This window comes from Lissotriton helveticus, chromosome 1_1, assembly GCF_964261635.1.
Source record: "Lissotriton helveticus chromosome 1_1, aLisHel1.1, whole genome shotgun sequence".
NCBI classification, from domain to species: domain Eukaryota; kingdom Metazoa; phylum Chordata; class Amphibia; order Caudata; family Salamandridae; genus Lissotriton; species Lissotriton helveticus.
The window spans coordinates 1,055,476,739-1,055,493,189 of NC_136057.1; the positions used below are offsets into that span (position 1 = coordinate 1,055,476,739).

At 45.9% G+C, this 16,451-nt stretch overlaps 1 protein-coding gene across 4 annotated transcripts in view; it reads right to left on the bottom strand.

Moving 5' to 3' along the window:
- Window positions 1-1,934: 1,934 nt before the first annotated feature.
- LOC144820657 (golgin subfamily B member 1-like) overlaps window positions 1,935-16,451 on the bottom strand; it is a 290,085-nt gene continuing 275,568 nt past the window's right edge. For all 4 annotated transcript variants that reach the window (XM_078677950.1, XM_078677951.1, XM_078677952.1 and 1 more), the window contains one exon: window positions 1,935-6,750. In XM_078677950.1, the coding sequence (XP_078534076.1) occupies window positions 6,616-6,750 (135 nt within the window). In that variant the 3' untranslated portion in view covers window positions 1,935-6,615. The remainder of the gene's footprint in view (window positions 6,751-16,451) is intronic.

Below are 16,451 nucleotides of genomic sequence, written 5' to 3' on the forward strand. Positions count from 1 at the left end.
TCCATCGCAGGCATGGCATGGTGATCACTGAGCAAACAGACAAAGAACGCTCCGAAGTGCGAAAACAAAACATGGGGTTGAATTTTGACCGATCTCTACACGAACAAACATGCAAATGTTGAAACGATCCAAATAATACTGAACTGAGGAAAGAACACTGCAACTGTGTCGATCAGGACATCGGTAACGCACATGCGAACCAGACGGCAGAAGGCAAACAATCTAACATTGTAGCTGAAGACAACGCACAATATCAACAATAGGGGGTGTCACACTACCTTGTGACTCGAGAAGACTTATTTGAGAAAAACAACTTGCACATATCCGGGCCCAACCCTAGATGGCAGGATTATGCACAGCCTGTGTATTGACAGCCACATATGCCTTGAACAATTGGTTGTCGTCATCGGAGAAACGCTGTTCGTCGTCATCACCAGGGTCAAGTATTTTGTATTGGTGCTGTAATGTATCAGAATCAGAAGGGGTTTTTGTCAGAGTGATTACGACGTTGTTGAGGCTGTGGTGGATGAAAGGATTATCGGCTTCCTCTTGGCATTGGTGCCTGCTTCAACACTAAGATTTGTGTTGGTCATGGCACCGGAAATGGCATCGGGCTCGTCACTGTGTCTGGTGTTGAGACAGACTCTGAGAATTGGTTAAATGGCACAGTTGGCGTTGGGGAAACAATCAGCTGACAGTAAAACTATTAGATCCTTAGGACCCAAATGGGCTGCAGATAGATCTGGTCGGGTACAATATGTTCTATCCATGGCACCCACGACTTTGTGGAGTTGTTTCGATAGCCCATGGGACGTTAGGGATCATCCGGATAAGAGCCAGAGCCTGTTTCGAGGAAGGAGACCGAGTTCGCTGAGTTGAGGTAAACAGGGTGTGATGCAGCTCCTCACAGTGGGAGTGGTGGAACGACGGGGAGCAGTGCTTTTACTTCTTTTTTTTTTTTTTTTTACTTCTTAGACTTACCTGAATATCATGACTTTGAAGATGAATGCTCTCAAGAGTGGCCTTTGGAGCAAGAGCTTGTCCACACCCTTGACTTCAACCAAGACTGGGACTTCTTCGTTTTGCGATGGTGTTCCAAGACGTAGAGTTTAGCTTTGCATCTTAAATGGCCTTCGGGTTCATCTTCGCACACATGATGCATGATACTGAATCATGTTTGGAGCCTGGACACCAGAGAATGACCTCATGTGGGTCTGTAAGTAACATTTGTTTAGGGCAATTCTTGAACATCTTAAAACCTGTATTTTTTAGGGGGGGGGGGCATTTTATTTTCACAATGAAGATCATTTTTGTGTGGGAAAAGACTGTCAAGACTGACAGAATTTGAGACAGTGAATTCTGGATGTGCGTGAATGGAAAGAAAGCAGCAGATGTCAGTGTGCGCAGGTGGCGGCTATATAGGAGTCCCAACACCACATCAGGGGCGGGACAGAGCTGCACGATGCCACCTACTGACGCCTGAGGGAATTGCTGAGTAAAATTCTCCAACTCCAGTCTGGCTCAGGAGTGTATTCACAAGGTGAGGAATATGCGGTTAGAAGTATCCGTCAGAATCAGCCGCCTGATCTCTCAACCTTAGTATCGATACAGCTGCATCAGTGGTCACTACTAAGTATGCAGTCATAAACATCCTCACCCGAGGTATAAGTTATATTGACAGTCACCATATCTCCGAGTAAATCATGCAATGGCAAATCATTTATCAATACTGATGCAAGGACCTTTATCCCACATAATATTAGTCATATGAAACCTTACCATTGCTGTCTGTCTACAGCTGTAGAAACTAGGCTCCAAAGGTCTGAGCACAGACAGAGTAAGAACAACCTAAATTACATAGCTACCACAGTCACTCCAGTTCTGAATAATCACAATTTGTTAATCATGTTGCATAATTTCTGTGATCATATGACTACACTTTGAAAAATATTTTTATTCTTTACAGAATAGTCATCTTGGATGTCATAAATGAACAATTTGGTCACCATTAATAATATAATAAAATACTGAAGGATCACACTGCCACCTTCATTATAAACAGAAACATTTACAGTAGGATTAGCAGACCTGCAAAAGGATTGGTTTACTTTGGAACAGCAAATAAATCATGTAGTGTGTCACACTATTACTATGCGATTAGGCTTTCCTCTCAAGGTTTAGGGCCTAATTTATAATTTGGCGAATGGAGTAATCTCTAGGGGACCTAATGCCCGCAAGACCGAGACAACTCCGCCCACCAAATTTAGAAATGACTGCCAAGCTGGCAGTCATTTCTAATGCACGTCACAGTGGTTCCTGTCAATGCTTTTTGAAGTTTGGCGCATGGCTCAGTCAACATGAAAATTCAAAAGAAAATGCTCCCCTCGCCGTTGAAGTTATATGCCATGGCGAGGGGAGCATTTAGCTGCTTTCAGAGTCCATCACAGCTAAGATTTTCCTGGCAGTGAAAATTGACCTTTAATTCCACCCCTGTGAATTAGGAAGGCGGATTTATAGGGCTGCCTCTAATAAACCTTATTCCATAGGACTTTCAGAGAGGTCTAATCATAGTGAAGACTTAGTAGTCTTCGTCACGTTTAAACCAAAGGTCCGCCCTCATATAAATCTGGTGGGCAGACCACAGTCTTGGCGGTATGGATACTACCGTCATCATTGTGAAGGAGTATCCACTCCGCCAAGATCTAATACAGGCCCATAGTGTCAACACAGAGCCTCTCAACTGTGAGTACCCTCTCCGTAATGCAGAATAATCCAATAGCTAAATGCAGCTGGAATGTCAGTTCTTGGTAAAGTCCCTTAGAACTGCCCAATGTTAAGGTGAATAATGTTAATCTTCTAAAGAAACACCGGTCTGACCAATGAAGGGATACAGAGTTAATTTTACAATGGCTCTTGTTTGATACAGAAAATTAGTTGTGACCTCCAGGACCTTGTAAACAAAATAGGAACAGAAAGTTTTCCTATTCACAATTGAACCTGATAACCAATGAAGTGACCTGCAGGTTGTAAGCTTTAATGAAAGGTCTGACCAGAAAACAAGAAAATTAAAGAAACAGTCACCGTACAAGCAGTCTACACAATGGAAGGGAAATGGCCTGAGGTCTCCACGGAAGTAGCTGTTTAAATAATGGGTAGACATAAGACTTGTTTCATTGACAAACACTGAGATTTGATCTGTACAGCAGATATATCTTAATGGTGGACAATGAGCACTGAGGCCTAGCGTATGGACAGTAAGCTAGGACTTCCACAGAAAGACCTGTTCTGTTGCCAGACACAGGACTGTAATCCTAACACAAAACCTGATTCAGTGATGGGCAATAACCTATGATCCCCCACTGACAGTCCTAATTAGGGTTTGGTCAAACGACAAACTATAACTTTCACAGATACTAGTCTAAATGATGGCAGGGCAGTTAAGATGTGACCTCTGCAGAAGGAGATATATAGGGCTTGGAGAGAAGAACAGCAAGATGCAAACTCCACAGAGGGATCTAAATCATAACCATGAATACAGTGTGGTGTGACATGAAAAACAAAAAAAAAGGCTGCACTGTAGTCCATGTAGCAAAATGGAAATGACAGGTACATATACAAGTCCTTAGAGCAAGCATATGCAGGGAGATTAAAACATCAGTCACTATTGTGGTTTGGGTGAATCAGAAGCCTTAAGTCTTCAATAATAAGAACCTCATGATCACTTATTTTTACTTTGGAATTGTCAAGAATAATGAGATGAGCAAATCAGCATGAGGCTTGGCCAGGAGACCAGAACACTTAGATTTGTTCCTATATATCTGTTCAAGGAAGAACACAACATACTTTGACCACCTTACTAAATAGCTCCTATCACAAGTCGAGTTAGAGAGTTTGATGGAAGAGTACACTGAAGGAAGCAATACCCCTGCATTTAATTAGCATGTTTTAAAATTAAGGTGAATTGTGAGCCACTGGAGCTCAGCTTCATTGTGTAGAGACCTATTACATAATACGTTTTCTGACAGAACAGAGTTAAACCAGACCATTGGAATAAAGGAATGACTGAGCAGTGGCCATCTCCAAGAAGCATCTGACAGGACTATCCTGTGTCATCCTAGAGAAGACAGAACATCTGCCAGTAACTGGCTGTCTGAGAAAAGGATACACAGGAGTTGGTGTACACTGAATGGCCTATTTGGTCATAGGAATGTAGCTCTACAATAAACGGACCTACCGTCTTTGAATGAAGCATTTTGAACAATAACCTTTATAAATTAACTAGCTGAAAAAGCGGAAAATAATCAGAGGGTACTGTGCTTTTGTGAGATACACCTGCATTTCACCGGAAGGAATTTTCAGTCCCTCCGATTTTCTAGGAATTAAAATTACGAATTATAAAATAAGCAAAATAAATAGCGCGTTTTAGCACTTATACTCTTAAGCTGCCATTTAACACTAGCCTAGGATGCCCAGATAAATATCTGCCGTAATACTCATCTGTAAAGGGATCTGAATAAATTCCAATACCTCTACGAGGAGATCAGAGGCAAAAAAACTATGACAGGAAGCCTTGGATAGGATGAAATGTACAGTTTACCCCTTATGTTTACTTGCCCATAGAGAGGATGCCTATGATTTCCTACCAAATATAGGTGATCCTGTGTTTATTGTGGAAGTAATTTTCTGTAATGAATGCAACATGAACAATAAAGTGTGTGACATCAATTGCACTCCAAAGAATACCTCTCCTTTGAGTGCAAGGAAAGTCCCCAGAAATAAGACTAAAGATCTCTTTTGTAAAAAAATATAAAATACCCTGATTTAGTTAAAGTTTCCCTGCTAAGATCTCCATTTCCCATTTTGTAAGAAGAACTCCACAAGCCCCAGGCATGGGATTTAAGAATGTCAGTCTGGTCGTCAAAGTTGCAGCAATCTTTCTTTCCAGGTTCCCTAAAAGGTGGGCAAGAACAACCCACCATATTTTCAAGCTCTCACAGAGGGGCAACGAATTTAGGGCCTGATTTAGAGTTTAGTAGGCAGGTACTACGCCACAATCGTGAAGGGTATTCTGTCGAGCTTACTACAAGTGCAATAGGATATAATGCATGAGTAATATGGCAGACTTGATATCTACCACGTTTGCGACAGAGTAACCAGTAAGCCGAAGTCTAAATAGGGTCCTTAGAATCAGGAACTTAATTCAACCATGAATCTCAGTACACAAGCCATCACATACAATTGAGGAGCCAGATACATCCACAACCGTTTACAAATGAGTTTACATACAAGCCTCCAGTACTGCATATGATCTCGCCTCCTTAAGCACTAAGTCTCAGATACACCACAGGCACCTACTGATAGCCACCACAGTCTCAGATACACCACAGGCACCTACTGATAGCCACCACCACTGCACAGGAGTTCCCAGATATATCTTACTAACCAGAAACAGAGAATGCCCCTTGCGCACAAGTACTGGATGCAACGACAGACTCACAGAAACGCCCTGGGCACAAAAAGCACCTGCAATTCTCTGTGCCATCTTGCAAATGTACTGGCTCCTGAATGTAGCCATGACCTCTGTGCAGGAGTTCTCAGGCACTGGATGTAACCAAACCTACTACGCATTTGGTCTCACATACAGTTTGGACACAAAATGGGGACACGGTTGTCGGTGTATGAGCTCTGAAATACTTGCTGTACAGGATGTAAACGTGAGTGAGCTACAATACCCTATGCAGCACATACCTCGCGTTTCGGATGCATCCACAACCTCCTGTAAACAGCGTTTACAATCTTCAGGCACCACATGCAACCAGATTATATTCTGCAACAATATCCATGCAGACCCTTGCAATCACACAGTGCCATAGTTGTTTGTGCATCAGCTCTGATACACCCCTTTTGTAATGAAAGGAGCCGCAAACTCTTTTAACAGCTATCAATCAGGGATATCATATGCAGCTGCAGCACAATGTAAGTAGCTTTCAAATGCCTCAAGCTATAGCTGCAGCCAAATTTCTCTGTTTGCCATGTATCACATGCCTCAGGGAAAGTAACATACTCCTATTGATACAAGTGTACAATTGTATCCCAATGATGAAGTCCCCAAAAGCAGTTCCACTTATAACAGTTTTTTCTTCGGAAAACTGTCTCCAAGGTGAATACTGCACAGAGCTCGGGCAATGAAAAGTGTAATGACTCAGAACAGACTTGCAAGCCAACTTGCACACACATTTTTGCTTTGCGCTAATGGTGGCATGGGCTAAGCCTTAGAGAACTGCACCAAGGATGGTTCGACACAGCACATCAAACTAAACCACAGATCAGAATTTGAATCCAGTATAGTCGAGTGTTTCCTCTACGAAAGTCTTAAGTGTTGCATGCTCATTCCCAGTTCTGAGCTCTCCGCCTGAGTTCATCCAATCTCTTTCTCCAGCCAACCATCCATCGGTATCTAATCGTGCAAGTTCATATTTCCATTTAGACTGGTCTTCTCCAACACCTTTAGACAGGGGACTGTTCACTCACTGTCAGGAGTGGTGGAGTAAGGGAATTTTTTTTAGGAAAGATAGAGGGTAGGGCTTTATCTATAGTGTGTGGGTCTTGGAGATGTCATAAGCGGTGTGTAAAACACAGAAAGAGGAGGATGTGTACAGTCAACAAATACAGAGTGACCAGCAGAGGAGTCCTTGTTCGTGAACAGAAAAGATACTGCAGAAAACGTCGCAGTCCAGAGTTACCACGAGTCTGAAAATTAAGAATAAGACCATTAATCACTTTAAGTGATACAAGTTTAACATCAGTAAAACAATACACTGTTCTCAGTAACACAGGTTGCTTAGAGGAGATCACTGGGGTATGTGCTTCCTTTGGAAAAATATTTCATGATGTAGGCTAGCTGCCCCAGGGGAAAAACCTTACATCAATCTTTGCCACATGCGGTAAGGGGTTAAACAAGATATCGCTCTCAGTGATAGGCTGGTTGAGAGTTAACAATATAGTACTTTCAGTCACATAGGCTGGCTAGATGTTAATGTATCACTTCACGTTACAGAGGTTAGCTAAAAGAGAAACAATACATCAGTCAATTTCACAGGTCGAGTAGTGGAGAAAAAATACAACATTTTCGCAGGACTCTGGTACGCAGCAAGATATTTAAGATTAAAATAGGGAGGTAGCTTATTGACGCTGAAAATGAAAAATGGCGACAAGTCAACAGTTTGCAGAAACAAGCACATTAGTTCAAATTCTCTGGAATCTGTGAGATGTTGAATGCAAGAAGGGAGGAGCGTTTTCCAGATGCTGGAAACCTAGAGCTAGGCTCTAAGCTGACACACTTTAAAGCTTGAGAACTGTGAGTGATCAAACACTAGAAATGGTTTGCGAAAAGAAGGATACATTCCTAGGCAAACTATTTTATATGTTGTAAAAAATGGGTAAGTTCATGACTATCATATATTTCACATTATGAATGATACTATTAAAACACTAGCTAATGCAGATTGCACATGGTGTGAAATGAGGTTCAAACACTACATATCGGCCATTTAAGAAGATTTTAGTTAGGATTTAGATGGTAGATGACAAAGCTACTTACTTCTATGGAAGTATTCAAGTTGGAATTTTCTTTAGCCACATAATATTTATAATTTGGAGTTGGAGTCTGAGAAAAGTAAACTTTTTGGTTAAATCATGCCATAGAGTCTCCTTGATCTCAACAGGACAAGATACCACACAGCACTGTAACAAGTGTAATATTGAAGACGTTACGTTTCTTTGGTAACTGTCTTTATGGTAGATACTCTACCTAACCACAGATTGCTCGCCTTTAGACTAATAATCAGGCACTAGAATGGATCCATAGGTTTCACAGCAGTGTTCCTGTGTGCCACTAGGAGGTGAGATTGCTCACCTTTAGACTAATAATCAAGCACTAGAATGGATCCATAAGTTTTCACAGCAGTGTTCCTGTGTGCCACTAGGTGGTGTCATGTGGCTCCACACTGGCCTTGTTCTGCCCCAGAAGTGACAGAGCAGAGCCGAATATAAGAGCCAACCTTGCATGTCGATGTCAGTTTCTTGCTTGACCCTTTCCATGCCCTCAGATGCAGAGCCAGGACAATTGGAGGGATTAGTGTGTAGATCTCTAATTTGGGATCTTTTTAGATGGTACAAAAAAAAGCTACTCCACAGAAAGGGAGGTTGGAGGGAAGTGACGCATCAATGGTTATAGTATCCACCTGAAAAAACGTTACCGAAGTAAAGTAACTTGTTCTTTTGATGGAGTCTTCTAACCTGAGATTCCTCACCTGTAGAATAGATACCACAGCAGTATCTCCTTAAAGGTGGAGGGTCTGTGGAGTGGAATCAGACCTAAAAGTCCTACAAGACTGAAAGAGCAAAATGCCATTCCTGTCAGACCTGGCTCTCAAGGTACTAGTGCTTTGCAAACACATGGACTAACAAATGTCAAGAACAGGCACTCTCCATGCCATCGCTGTGGGAGCAGCCTTAGCTCTAGGAGAAAGAGTCCTCAGTCCTGATGTTTCTGGAGACTGCTTCTTAACCAATGCTTAGCAGATTTAATGCAGAGAACTACCCTCATTTACAAAGTCTTTTTCTCCACTGCCTTACCTGTCTTTGCTCAAGAGAACCCCACAAACCGCTAATTGCACACTGGATGGTCTTTGATGCAATTGATGTAAAAGCTTAAGACTCTTTTGGAGTCGAGACTATGGAGTCGCTCCTCTTTCGAGGAGTCAGGCAGAGAAAAGAATTTTGGAAGGGTGATGGATTGCACAGCATAAAAATAAGTTACAGTTTTTGGCAGAAATGCCACCCTGGTACTTAACACCAGTTTGTCTGAACAAAAAGGTGGTGTAGGGCAGCTGCACCAATAGAGCCTAGTGCACGTTCATGCCACAATCAGGAAGCCAGGTTTGTGAAGCAGTAGACACAACAAGCAGCTGTGCTTTGGCAGGATAGGGGTACCCATGAGGAATGTCAGGACCAAATTAAGATCCTACTGTGGCATTGGAAACGGTTTAGGAGTAAATGTGTACCAAACCTTCGATAAACTGCATCACAACAGAAGATTCAAACAAGGATGGTTTGTCAAACAAACGCAAAAAAGCTAAAAGGGGCGAAAATTAACCGTTATTGGTGCCCATTGAAAGACCTTGGTGGGCTAAAGATAAAACATCTGACAGTTTGGCTTGTAAGGGGTCTGTGCTGCAGACGCGACACCAGGCCACATGTTTCTTCCATCACCCAACGTAAATAGACTTTGTAGAAGGATGCCTACCAACAAGGATGACATCCACGATCTCAGGTGGCAGATCAAACCCAGTTAACGGCTGTTGCTTAATCTCTATGGATGCAAGTTGCCCAGGTTCGGGAGCAGAAACCTGTCCTTCTGTGATGAAAGAAAATCCTCCTGAACTGGTAACCTGATCGGAGGATAAACTCACATGCCCAAACGTTTCAGGCAGCATACTCTTCTGGCAGGAAGACCTGCAACTCCATGCTAATGACCCGCAACTCCAACAGGTTGATATGTAGCAGGGTTTCCACCACAGACCCGATTTCTCAGGTCACCACCTCTCCCAGATGACCTCACCGACACAGCAGTGAAGCATCCATCTCCATCGTTAGCTGAGGGTGGGGAAATTAGACGGGCCTGCCACTGGTTAGGTTGTCGTTGAGCAGCCACCATTGTAGATCTTGGGCTGTCTCTGAAATCTGGATGATACCGAACAGGTTTTTTGGTGTTGGGCCCACTGAAATTCCAGGCTCCACTGCGTAGCATGCATTCGCCACCTGGTGAGTGTTCAAACAGGATGCATGAGCCCAGCAGGCAAAGAAGCCTCAGAGCTCCTCTGACCGAGATCCAGGACCAAAGGATTAAACAGTGGTATAATAGCCTGAATGTCCTTTACCCACTAAGGTGGAAGTAAGGCTTTGAACACCACCATGTCAAAGACCGCTCCTATAGATTAGAAGTCTTTGCAAAGGCGTCACGTGTGACTACGGGTCATTTAGTCAGGTTGCTCACCATCACCAGGAGGTGGTTGCAACGGACTGTGGCGATCCCACCTTCATCAGCCAGTTATCACGTATGAGGAAACTGGTATCTTGAACCTCCATGAATTGCTCTGCGATCAATGCCATCACTTTTGTGAACACCCGGGGACTCTGGTAAGTATAAAGTGGAGCATAGCAACTGAAAATACTCCTGGTTGTCCTTGAATTGCGGGTAACATATGTGGGACTACAGGACAGGCACATAAAAGTATACATCCTGCTGGTCCAAGGCTACCATGCAGTCACCTGAATCCAGACAGAACTTGGAACAGTATTAGAATTTTTAATTTGTCCTTCCACAGCAAGGCATTTAGAGGGTGAAGATCTAAAACAGGATGCAGGCCTACATCCTTATTCAGCACGAGAAAAATGCAGGAGTAAAAACATGTACTTGCTTCTGAGATTGGCACCCTCTCAAGGTCCTCTTTGGCTAGTACAAAATGCACCTATTGCAACAAGATGGACAGGTGCTCTTCTGAAAGCCACTCTAATGTGGGACGAAGCTGTGCTGCGTCAGAAAGAAGGGGGAGGGAACAACCCTGCTAGACAATCTGGAGGACCCATCTGTCATATGTGATGGACTGCTGCTCTGTGGAAAATAAATCGGATTTTGCCTCCTACTGCATCGCTAAAGGGCACAGTAAAGAAGCTTTGGTGATGATACCGCTGAAGGGAAGGTACTGAGAAGAACGGTGTCCCTCATGACCTGCACAATGTCTGCTTGATACCCTTTTCTGAAAGGACTAGGATGGTTGTTGTGGGATGTTAGTGGGCCCTGGAATGGTCTATACGCCAACTCTCTGGAGTAGCCTCAGAAGAGTAGAAAATGATGAGGTAGCTTTCTGGCAGAGGTGGAGAAGTCCAAGGAACATACTGTGACACTGCTTTTTTTAAAGCACTCCATAAGGGATGCCTGCACATCTCCAGAAAAGACAGTGGATCACATCCACACATGATGATGGAATAGCACACTAATGCCCACCGCTTGCCCCAAGCAATCAGAAGTATCTAGGCCAGCCAGAATTACATATTTTGCTGCTCCTAGTCGCCTTGAATAGTTTGAGCCAAAGATGCCGAATACTCACATTCTCAGGCAATTGGTAAGTGTAGAGGACAGCCAAACCGTTTCACAGTTTGGAGCCAGGCCAGACTGGACCATCTTCCGCTTTTGGACATTCTGTAGTTTCTGGAGCTGCTTCTTGGTGATGCCGACGTAGAGCGCGTTGCCGTAGTTGTTCTTTCTGCATTCTGCGAGGAGCCATATGAAAGTCTTTGGAAGCAGGTAGAGCGTGTGGAAACAGGATGAAGATACTGCCTTGATTTAGCGGTTCATTGACAGCCCGGAGTCCAGTATGATGCCATGGTTTTGGGCATGGTCCATAGGGGTGTGATGGGCTCCTAGCACGTTGGGCCACCAAGAGTCGTCCCAGGCCGAGAGAGTGCGTTCCTGGATGAGTAGTTCGGTTTTGTACGATTTGAGCTTGAAGCAGTTGTCTTGCATCCAGGTAGCGATTGCCTTCATTCCATTGTGAAATTTGATTCTGGAGGTTGTGGGTTCGTTGGAGAGGGAGACGATCAGCTGTGTGTCATTGGCGTATGAGATGATTTTGAGGCCGTGGCTTCGGACAATGGCTGCGATGGCAGCCATGTAGATATTAAAGAGGGCGGGGGTCAGGGAAGAGCCCTGAGGCACTCCGCAGCTGATCTCTGAAGGTTCTGAGAGGAACAGGGGTAGTGAGACTCACTTTGATCGGCCACTCAGGAAGGAGTGGAGCCAGTCCAGTTGCCTTGTCGTGGATGCCAGCGTCGTGGTCTCTCGTGATTAGGGTGCAGTGGGAACTAGACCCGAGGCATCGGGTATGAGAGCACATTACACGAGCACCTGTTTTGTTACAGATGAACACATCCACTTTTTTTTTGTTAGGCACGGGGAGATTAAGTGATTTGCCCAGAATCACAGGATGTTGATCGTCTTTGCAGAGACTTGAACCCGGTTCCCCAGCTTTGAGGTCGACGGCTCGAGCCTTACGGCTACATCCTCTCCCCGGTCGAGGAGGAAGTGGATGTCATTGGTGGCGACGAGAAGTGCAGTCTCGGTGCTGTAGTTGCTTCGGAAGCCAGATTCAGAGGTGTCCAGGATGTGGTTCTCTTCAATGAACTCGGTAAGTTGGGTGTTGATGGACTTCTCGCTGACCTTGGCTGGAGAGGAGGGAGATGGGTCTGAAATTCTTGAGGTTAGTCGTTCGGTGTTTTCTTCAGCAGGGGGTTGATTTTGGCATGTTTACAGTCATCTGGGTATGTGGCTGTTTCGATGGAGCAGTTGGAGGGCGACAAAGGCGGCTGCTCTGTGGAAGATGTGGTATGGGCAAGGCTCCGATAGGGCTCGGGAATGGATGCTTTTCATGGTCTTGAGTGTGTCATCTATGGTGAGTGAAGTCCAGTTGTGAACGATCTGTTGGGGTGTGATGTGGTTGCGTGCGGTGGTGGTGGTGGGCATAGTGGTGGGGTACTAGGTGTCAAAGCTGTCATAGGTCTGCCTGATCCTCTGGTGGAAGAAGATGCAGAGTTTGTTGCAGAGGTCTTGGGAGGGTGGGATATCTGTGGTCTTGCTGTTGGACCTAGAAAACTCTTTGATGATAGCAAAGTGTTCGCTGCTGTTGTGTGAGTTGGCAGTTATTCGGTCTCGGAAGGCCGTAATCTTTGTGGCTTTGAGGAGAAGGGGTTGAGCATTGGCTGCGGATTTGAAGGTCCTCCATCTCTTCTCGAGTCATCGTCAGGTGCGTCTGGACTCGTGGAGGGCGGGAGTAAACCAGCTGCTTTCTTGGAATGTTGCTTGCCTGGTGTCTTCTAGAGGGGTGCCAGACTGTCGGCGCAGTTGGAGATCCATCGGTGAAGGTTGTGAGCTGCGGTGCAGGCATCTGTTGGTGTTGGCGAGGTGGTTGTGCCGGGGAGGTCGATGACACGTTCTTCGGTGGCCTTGTTCCACCTGCGGCAGAGGAAGGTGGGCTGATGAGGGCAGTGGTGTACAATGGGTACGGTGATGGCGAGATGTACGCAGTGATGGTCGGTCCAGAGGAGCTCAGAGGTGTGGCTGTAGGTGATGTTCCCGCTGGTGGAGAAACGGGTCGAGAGTGTGTCCGGCTGTGTGGGTTGGTGCGGCTTGAGTCCCATCTTGGCGAGGTCCTCCAGTAGGGAAGCGGTGTTGTGGTCTAGGTGGAAGTTGAGGTCCCCAAGAACGATGTACTTGGTGGATGCAAGACCCTGGGGTGCGATGAGGTCTACGATGACATCGGTAGGGGGGGCCAGTAGAGGAGGATGCCGTGGAGGGAGGTCTCGGGGTTGGTCTCGATGTGGAAGTGGAGATGTTCCATGGTTGTCGTTGGATCATTTGAGTGCGTGGTCAGTCGGAGGGTTTTCTTGTGGACAATGGTGATGCCTCCTCCTGGATGGTCGGTGCGGTCCTTGCTGATGATTTTGTAGCCATCGGGGATGACGATTGCGAAGTCTGGTCCAGAGCTGGGGTTTGTCCAGGTTCCCTAAGGAAGGCAATGTCGGGAGAGGTGGCATCGAGGAGTTCCCAGATTTCTGCGGTGTGTTTGTGGAGGGATCGCATGTTGAGGAGGATGCTGTTGAGCCAGTCAGGTGCGCTGTTGGCGGCTGGGCGGTTAGAAGAGCTGGTGTGTTGGCGTGGTGGAAGACATGGCTGCAGTTCCGGCTGGTCAAAGGTCCATGGGGCTTCTTTGGTTACGATAGGAGGCAGGCAGTATTGAGGGTTGAGGGCAAGGATGGTGCTGACGTAATTGTGGTGGAAAGTCCAAGAACCAAGGTCCCTGGAGCTAGGAGTGGACGGGCTTTCACAGCTAGACACGCTGCCATGACTCAACTATGAATCCATTCTAGTTGTAGTGCAGCCTGGGAATGATTTGAGAATTTTTGTCACTTATTATTAAGTTAAATGACTTGTCAGGGTGAGCAGGCCAACCCAAGGCTCCACGTAGGTCGCCATCATTTTCCTACTCTGCTGTAGTGCCCATCACTGCCACCAGCCCATGTCCCAAAACTGGCTTAACACAACGGAAGATCTGCCTTTATAACTACAGTAACTGTCAATAGTGCTCAGCTCATTATTCCTCGAGGAAGCTAGGCTGCAGTGATAACTCCTCTCTGCAAGATGCCTTCCAAGCATTACTCCTAGCAGAATTGTTGTAGAACCTCTGGTCTCTTTCCAACTTGAGAAGGAGACTGGCTGCCAAAGACACATCCTGGAACTCCAAATGTTTCTCCAGCACACCTGCTGTGTGCTCCCTGAACACCGGTCAATGCAAAGCTCCAAGGACACTGATCTACAGGAATTTCTCCCTGACTAACAGACTAAAGAATAGATTGCAGAGTATCGATCATAAATCATAACATCTTTGATCTAGAGATTTAAACAGGAGGGAGGGTGGAGCACCGGGACAACTGTCTCAGAGAATAGAACACATGCGCAAACGAACAGAGGCCATTACCTACCTGACCTCTACATCATCTTTGTCTACATCCCACGTCTGGGGAAAATGAGGAAGCAGGAATGGAGCTGCAGGCTATCTCGCACTTTAGAAGACCATCTGATTCCAACCCATCCTTATGCAGAGTCTGCTCCACTTTAAAGAGATCTTAGGAATGTCGTATGCCTTTTTTCTAATTCACATCCCTGTTCTGGCAAGGCTCAGTTCTGACCTACATCTTGTTCGCCACTTCCACGCAGGAGACAAGAGCTCATGTGAACTCCATGTTCTTTCTACCATCAACCTACCAGCTCACTTGGTGACCTTGTGGTCTTCTGTGTGCCAGCTTCCTTGTAGCATGGAGCAGGATGTGGAGGTCGTGTTTAGCAGAGCCAGAGAGGCTGTTCAAGATGTGATCCATGGGTTGAAGTTCTTGACAGAGCATGTGAGGTCGTCTTAGGGTGCAGGAATCGTGGCTGAAACTTAGTGGTCCGGATTTCTACAGGGGTCTTGTTCAAATGGCACAGAGACGTCTTGATATGATTAGTTCTGTGCTGGTGTGGCAGGTTCATGCTGGAGCAGACAAGGGAGTGGTCTGTCTAGGAGAGCGGGGTGGGCTTGTTCACCATAATGTTGGAGAAGTTGGTGACTATGGTTTCAAGATGGTGTGAGTGGGGTTGTTCACTAGGTGCACGAGTCCTGATGTACTCGGGTCTTCCCGGAGTATGGGGTGTTGGGGGTCAATGTGGCCCACTAGATGAAAGTTGAGTTCACCTAGTACAATGAAAGAGTTTGTTGTAAGCGCCAGAGGGCCGATAAGGTCTGCGAGAGTGGCACCAAAGCCGGATCTTGGTCTGGTGGACTGGTAAAGTAGTGCTTGTCCCAAAATGGTGTGGCTTGAGGTGCTGAGTTTGAAAGCCATTTATTCTAGGTGCCCGCTGGACGAATGGAGCAGTTGATTCTCTCTTTGAAGACTATTGTGAGTTCTCTTTTTGCTTGTGCTATCCTGATTTGTCTTGAAACCAGGTGGGAGGCTACCACAATGTTTGGAGTGGATGCTGAGTTGAGTCAAATCTTGCTGAGGAAGAGTAGGTTGGGACAAAGGTCATGCAGGAGGTCCCAAGTATTATGGCATGTTTGGAGAGTGAGCAGGGGATGGGGAGTATGAAGGAGAAGGTAGGGTGTATGTTGCGATGGCAGTTCGGTGGGCAGTGTATGATGGGGGCCTGTGGATGCAGGTTGGGGGATGTGCAGGATGAGTTCTGATAGTGCAGTGTGGGGAGGTGCAGGAGAAGCAGCAAGCGGTGAAGGGGTTGTGTGTGGTACTCTGTAGGCGTTGGTGACAGAGAACGTGGGATAGGGTGAGGTCATAAAGTGTGAGGTTAGGGGGTGGAGGAGAAGCAGCAAATGGCGCAGAAGGCACCTTCGGTGCAAGTGGGGCATCCCTGGGCCTGGCGTCCAGGGTTCATGTTGAGGAGAGCATTGGCAGAGTATCACTTTGGGCTGTGGTCGGTCATTGGGGCCGAAGGGTCCTAGAGCTGAGCATGGTCACAGCAAGGATACACACAGACGGGCTTTTCTTTAGCACACCTTTGGCTGCCATTAGGATGGTCTTGGGGGGTGGCTCAGTGGGCAAGGCGCGCAGGGAATGTCGGGAGGAGAAAGTGGTGGGAAACAGGGGGCAGGAGCACAGGTAGGTAAATAGGCTAAAAAGAGAGTGAAAGGAGCAGAAAAGAGGCAGAGCACTGACAAAAACAGTGAAAAAGTGGGAAAGCGAGGCCAAAAAGCAAGAAAGAGAGAAATACGAGAATTAAATATTGAGAAGGAGTGGAAAACTGGCAAAATGGAGAAGAAGTGAAGAGGGAGAAATGGTGAAGA